This window comes from Emys orbicularis, chromosome 8, assembly GCF_028017835.1.
Source record: "Emys orbicularis isolate rEmyOrb1 chromosome 8, rEmyOrb1.hap1, whole genome shotgun sequence".
NCBI lineage: Eukaryota > Metazoa > Chordata > Testudines > Emydidae > Emys > Emys orbicularis.
In genome coordinates this window covers 91,087,727-91,094,948 of record NC_088690.1, presented here as the reverse complement: position 1 = coordinate 91,094,948, position 7,222 = coordinate 91,087,727, and the positions used below count along the sequence as shown (strand labels likewise).

The following is a 7,222-nucleotide window of genomic DNA, read 5'->3' as shown; positions in this document are numbered from 1 at the left end:
GGAAAGGGTATTTTATGTTTTTATCTAATTTCTCTGTGTGTATATCATGAACACAGCAGTATTATATCTTTTATTCTCTGGAATTACTGCTCTGTAATTATTTTCTATACGCTGGAAAGAACTCATATACAGCATTACAGTCCATAATCCCTTCCTCTCGACAAGAAACAACGGACAAACATTTCTCCTGCTTTGCTTGTTTAATAAAGTAAACTGAAGAGACAGTGATATGATCCAAACTGATAATGGATACAGATAGTGTAATCAGGACTTTCAGACACAGTTACAATGGGGATTCATTCAACATTCACCAGTTTTCTTCAGACGCAGTGTCCCATTACTTTTCCTTGGAGAAAATGAAAACACAGAGAAATTAGAGGCAGCAAACTTGATGTTATAGACTAAAGTCCCCAACTGACCCACTTGTGAACAGAGATGCTGTAAGAATCTGCAGTTTTCTACTAGATTGATAGAGCCATTCCTTGGCTATTTTCCCCTCACAGATTATAGCATAGGTGCTCATGTGAACTATCAAACCTCTTGGGTCTTCAAACTTGGATGGGAAATCTCATGAGAGAAGGATCTCCTCTTGTGACATTGAGCCAGAAATATTGCAAAAACTGCCTCCTTTGTTGCAGAATTTTTTCTCTTAGGATTCTGCACAAAACCACAATGCCCAGAGTTGCAAGAAAATTAAATTAATATACTATAATTTAACTAAATGTGGAAACTGGGATTCAAGTTTTGCACACAGGTTGCGTCACTCCATATGTCAGACAATCTGGTTTGCCTATCTCTAGAATTAAGACAATGCCATCTTGGGTTCACAAATGGTGGAAAATATCTAATGTTTAATGCTTTTATCTCCTATTCAAGTTCTTCAACAGCCCGGAAGGTAACTTGTTCACTATCTGTATGAGCATGGGTTGCCATACTGTTGGGAAATCAATGGGGATGTTGCTAAATAAAAGACCACAGAATTTAGCCTGACACTAATTTTCAGCAAGATGGCCACCACCAGTACTATATCCATGAATAATACTCTGCCATGGCATCGACCCTGAGAGAAACAGGAGGGCTCCTAACTACAGTGGATTTCTTTTTTGTTTAGACTTTTTATTCTTATTCCATGAGTAAACTCTTCTGACACTTTCAATACTTTTCAATCCTATATAAAGTTGTTTGGGTCCCAGATTTCTTGTTAGCAAACACCTCATTTGGGAGATGTAGCTCTGTGGGCTCACCTTTTGATTGTCTAGTCTCTAATCTCTGCTGAGATAGGGAGCTCTCCACTGACTTCTAGTGATCAGTATTTCAATCAATTTGGCCTCATTATTGGGCGAAACTCTATAGAAACTAAGCAAATAGGCAAACAGATACAGATTCTGAACATGGGGGCAACCCTATGGGATAATAAGATTTATAGAAGTGACAGATAAATCAATTCTTTTCAAAGTTTTAATGCCTCAGGAGCAGTTCCTTGTTTCTGTACTTACGTGACTGCTGCACAAAAGGAACACTTGTTTGTATAGGTTTTGCCATCAGAGCCACAATGAGGTTGATAGATCTTTGCACAGTAGGTCTCTCTACCTCTCTCTACATTCTTAAATTCACTGCAGTCAACCTATAAACAAAAGAATGCCATTTTATTTAAAATTCCCTTCCTCATTTCTTTCATCTACAATTACAATAATAATGGGGTTGCCTACTCCCTGCGCCAGATCCTCAAGTAGTGTGAATCAGCATAGTCAGTGGAGCTACCCACATTTACACTAGCTGAGGATCTGGCTCTCAGGAGTAGTTAAAACAATGGAAACAACAAGCCAATTTTTCCCACTGAGTAGTATCTGACACCAGCAGAGCCAGGTGTACGACATCTTTCTAGGGTTTGCTATCCCTTCGAGCCTGTCTGTGTTGAAGAGATGGACACACAGAGGGCTGTAGGGAGTAGAGCTGCTAGGAAAATGGGAACATGTTTTGTGAAAACTCCCATGAAAAATTTATCTTTTTTTTCTTTGAAAAAATTTGAGTTATAAAAGTTTTTGACCAACACTAGTTGTGAGTCGCTCTTTATTGTGGGGAAGGTCAAGTTCCTGAGGACATGTTAGATTCATTCAAAGGGTGATCATAGCCTCTTGTATCCCTGAAAGTAGCAGCTTCCAACTCATCTTATAACTGTGAGAAGAACTAGCTGGGCAAAATTGCAGGCAGGCCTCGTTCAATTGTGCAGCTACTAAACATAAAAAGAAATTGTAGAAAGAAGACTCCCAATTTAAATCTACCTTACTGCTGCATCAGTTATGGACCAGAGGATAAAACTGAGGATGGCATAACTGGAAAAAGAACTACCCTTCCCAGACCAGAACAGCCCCTGACCCAGCTTCTAAGGTCTGTACTGGTTCCAACCAAGCGAAGTGTCATTCCTGATCTTACTTCTGCAAACACATGAACTCCACGGGCTTCTCATCTACTCCCATGTGGAATTCAAGGTGATGGTTTTAATCTTGAAAACTCCATGTGATTTGGCTTCTGGTTACCTTTGGAACCACTTCTATCCTTAAACCCGCTATGATAGCTACGCCCAGCCGAGGTGCTTTGCTGACAATGCCTAGGTATGAACTTTTAGGGATTAGAAGCAGGGTATTCTTAACGGAGTTCCTGTGATGGTGGAGTGCCTTTTCTTTGAAGGTTGGAATCCAAGTGTATTAGTTTTCAGAGCAACGGTGCAATGCCCAGGAGGACAGCAGACCCTATAACCTGTGAAACAAGCCTAGATTGGGTCTGCCAAGCTTGACTCACAATTTGTAACTTGTCAGGTTAGGCAATTTAAACTGGATTTTTGTCTGACGCTAGGAAGGACTCGTGATTATTAAATATTTCATCCTTGTATTGCCCCTGTTTAAGGAGAAAACTCTTCCTCCTTCCTCTCTGGATTACTCATCTGTTGATGCTAACTGGAGGAGAGCTGCAGTGATGGAGGACCCCGTCACCCTTTCCTATATGATTGGCACCACGTGACTTAGCTGTGCTTTATTGGCACTAGTTGAGAGCCACAAGAAGTAAAGTCTTAGTATGTCGCTAACCCAGTAAAGCAGTTAAGGACGTGCTTAACTTTAAGCATGTGAGCAGTTCCACTGAGCTCAAGCATGTCCTTAAGTGCTTTGCTGGATCAGAGCCTTAAATGCAGTTAACATGGATTTACCTGTGACAATGCAAGATCCTAGTTAATGGGTAAGATGCAGACAAAGGGTGAAATCCTGGCTCCGTGGTGGAAGTCAACATAAATCTTGCCATTGACTTCAACGGGGCCAGGATTTCACCCAAAAAACTTTTATAACTGTGGAGAAGTCACTCCCCAGAAATGCTCCACCTTCTTGAGCTCTGGTTAGTTAGAGCCTGGGAGGAAATTCCACCCTTGGCCTCCTGCTGCCAGCCTGCCTCTCGCTGGAGGGGGGAAATGTCACTCCACAACAAGGATGAGGGACTGGCTGTAGGCCAACTAATTGGTTCTCGGCCAACTGGCAGGCATATGGGGGTGGGGTGTCCTCTGTGACTGAGTGGTGTGGAACTGCTGCAATGGCTGTGAGGAGCTGACCAAATTTAGCCTGGATCCAAGGCTGTAGCCAGACTGATGGAGCAGCCCGGACGCAGCAGAAGAGTCCCAGCCAGCACAGGGATTAAGGAGACAGACACCAGTCAACACACTAGAGACCAGAGCTCAGCAGCAGTCCAAACTCACGCTGGACTAAAGCCCCAGCACCACTGCAAGGGTTGGAAGGTACTCTGTTTGGGACTGAGACTGGGTGGCTGTTTGGACTCTTAATCACTTTGGAGAGCATTATTTTGCATATTCAGGGGTTGGGGACTGGGTACATTTTACTATATTGCTGGAGGATGTGTATAGGTGACTCCCTATAGCTGCCCCATCTTTGAATCATCCCCAGTAAAACCCGAGGGCTTGTCTTTGCTCAGATGAAAATGTTGTTTGTTGTTGAGTGCAGCATTTGTTTGTGGGGTTTATTCCTGCCTCCTCAATGGGGTTGGAGCGTCATTGGAGGTAAGTGGAGTTCTCTCAGGCACATGGTTTGGGATATGGGAACCACTTGACAGTCAATGGAATTTAGATTCCTAAGTGCCTAAATCACTTTTAAAAATGAGATTTAGGACCTTAATTTATTTGGCACTGCAATGCTGAGTGCAGCAATGCCTAGATATCTTTAAAAATCTGGGCCTGAATGCTATCAGTCTGACTGTATGAAAACTGTGTGTCTGAATCCTAGGGATTTATTCTCTGGATCCTGTAGCATTCCTGTATTATACCTTTTTAAATACTTCCCATTTAATTTTTAGTGTTTTTCCTGCCACAGATTTTGACTCTGCAATCATTCCAAACCATTTATTTTTGATCAAGGGAAAATGACTCACCTGACTCCCATTTTGGCTGGCAGCACCTGGAACAAAATCACAGACACAAAAGATCAAATGAAGCAAAATGTTTGAAGGCTATTCAGTTAAACACCTGGGGACAGAGTCACCGGTTCACATTGGCTGCTTTGTGCCATGCTAGCCACACAAAGCCACTGTTACTTTGGATTAACTGTAGCTAGTAAATATTACTGAGAGGTTTCCTGTATTCGTGGGTCATTTGTGAAATATTACCTCCTTTGATGTAAATAATGACAGTGTTTTTCAGTGTTGAATACAACACATTTATCAAGACTTATTATAACTGCTAACAAATCTTATTTACTTCTGGATATTTGAATTCTGTGTCAGCATCTAGCACAGTCTTTGCCTATCAGAGGGAATGAAGCCCCTTTCAGTCAAATGGACACATCAAAGCAAGATTAAAGGCCAGGGAGTCAGTTTTGTGCTTACTGCTCAGGATGGTCTAATGGTTAAGATGCTAGGCTGGGGTTTAAGAGACGTAGGCTCAATTCCTAGTCCTACAATAAACTCATTCTGTGGCCTTGCTTAAGTCACTTAATCTTTCTGAGCCTTGATTTCCTCATTATTATCCTCACTAATGAGGTCTAGTAATAAGGTCACTAGTGAGGATAATAATAAAGTCTTTCTTTCACTCTGGATCTGTCCTGTCTATATGGACTGCAAGCTCTTGGGGACAGGGTCTGTTTCTTACTATATGTATGTCTAGCACCTCTGATCTCAATTGGGTCCTCCAATTGAAAGCAGTTCTATTTGGTCCTGCCATGCGGGCAGGGGACTGGACTCGATGACCTCTCGAGGTCCCTTCCAGTCCTAGAATCTATGAATCTATGAAAAAAAAAGTGAAACGTTAATATAAATAATAACACTACAAAGAAGAAATCAGCTGTTCTTGGAATAAAGCAGTTCTTTTTGATGACACAGTTTTCTTTCTCTAGGGATGTATATATGTTGGGCATCTCCTGTAACAGTCATGGCTTCCAAAAGGTAAGAGAAGTCAAAGTGCCCTGTACGCATGATTTTCGCAAACTACAATGTCACAGGGCTTGTTGGGTGTGTGACCCAAAATTAATTAACACCCTTAGATCTCTGTTGAAACTCTCTTGTCTAGTGCAACCTATGATGAGATATATAGTAGCAAAAGTTACACATAGTCCTTGCGTCAATTTCAGTCTCTTGTATACCACCAAATCCCACAAAACTCAATCTAGGTTTGCATCATCCTGGAACTGAATCAGATTCAGGCCACCTCCCCTAAAAGGCAAGACGTTATTAATTTTATTAACTGTTTAATGCCAACTGTGTACTTGGCTGTGAACAAGACCCAAAGAGAGCGGCAGTGCCTGCCACAAAAACCTTGCAATCTAAGACAAGATGCACTGTGAAATCCAGAGGAGAGAATCATTATTTTTATCTTAGAATGCCAGTAGTAAACTATTGGACCCGGTCAAAAAAAATTTGACAGAACAGTTTTCTGTCAGAAAACAGTGTTTTGTCAAAACTGACAAATATCAACAGAAAAATATCAATTCAATTTAAAATCAAAATGGAGTATTTCATTCTGATTTTCTTGGCTTGTTTCAACTTTCATATATAAATATAATGTAATACTAAAGTTAACATTTTATAAAAATATTATACTTAATATTCATGGTATAATGTTTCAACAGTCTCAAAATGAATGTTTTAATAAGGTCAGTTTGATGTTTCCAGACTAAAAATGTTCAGAATTTCCATTGTGTGGGGGGGAAAATTGGAAATTTCAACTTTTTGTCCCAATTTGGGATACAAACAAATTTTGAAATGTTGGAATTTCCTGCGGGATGGACCAGCTCTATATTTTATCATACTGTAGCCTGGAGCCCCCTGGTCTCTCAAATATATCTCCAACCATTAGAGGATTCTATCAGTCAAGCTCCCACTGCTGGACTCACCCCTTAACCGCAGAATGGGAGACATCCCTGGTTTGCACCACCAGCAAGAAATAACAGAGAGTCCTATGGCACCTTTAAGACTAACAGATGTATTGGAGCATAAGCTTTCGTGGGTGAATGCCCACTTCGTCAGATGCATAGAAATAGGTTCCCTTTGCTCAAATTCGTTAAAGATGCTGAGATGTTGCTTGTTAAGTGGTGCACAAGAGTTCACTTGCTAGCTCCCTTCCAGCATCTAAACATTGGTTAGGCTCCACTATTCCTTCCACATGCATGGAAAAAGAATAAGTCACTGCACTGATACCTGGAAAGAAGAACTCCCCTGAGCAGTGTGTGCATCTGTCCCTTAAGGCTCCCTCTCTTCTCTCTTCCTAGAAACTGAGCTGGGCTGACTACATCATCCAGGGAACAATGCACTAGGCCACCACCACCTGCTCCAGAATATCAGGAAATAACAAAATGTACTCACTGGAGAAGCAGAAAACTGCCAGAGTGAGGAGTAAAAAGACTCTTGTCATCTTCATGGTGGAGCTGGGTGTCTGGCCTCTTTCACATCTGTCAGTGCTTTGCTAAGTAAATCTCCTACCCAAAGCTTACATATATATGCAGCAGTCACCATGACTGTGAAATCACCCTGACATGGTAATTGGCATGAGCAGAGAGGTGGTGCCTGTTAGGTAGTGCCAGTTTGTAAGCAATGTCCTCATCTGAATGTGTTTACCCTATACTTATACACATCACAGGAGTCAGAGCTTGGATCTTGTGGATAAGGGAGACGTATTGCACATTAGACAATCTCCATTTGCCAACTGACCACTGCATTTCCAGCATGTTGCGCCTTT

The 7,222-nt window shown here is 41.5% G+C and overlaps 1 protein-coding gene across 1 annotated transcript; it reads right to left on the bottom strand.

The window, feature by feature from the left end:
- Window positions 1–300: 300 nt before the first annotated feature.
- LOC135882098 (serine protease inhibitor Kazal-type 6-like) lies at window positions 301–6,904 on the bottom strand. Its single transcript, XM_065408877.1, has 4 exons — window positions 6,850–6,904; window positions 4,426–4,451; window positions 1,497–1,624; window positions 301–346 (listed from the first exon to the last, which is right to left on the bottom strand). Exons 1-4 carry the CDS (start codon window positions 6,902–6,904, stop codon window positions 301–303), a joined length of 255 nt encoding a protein of 84 aa, XP_065264949.1.
- Between the last annotated feature and the right edge of the window lie 318 nt (window positions 6,905–7,222).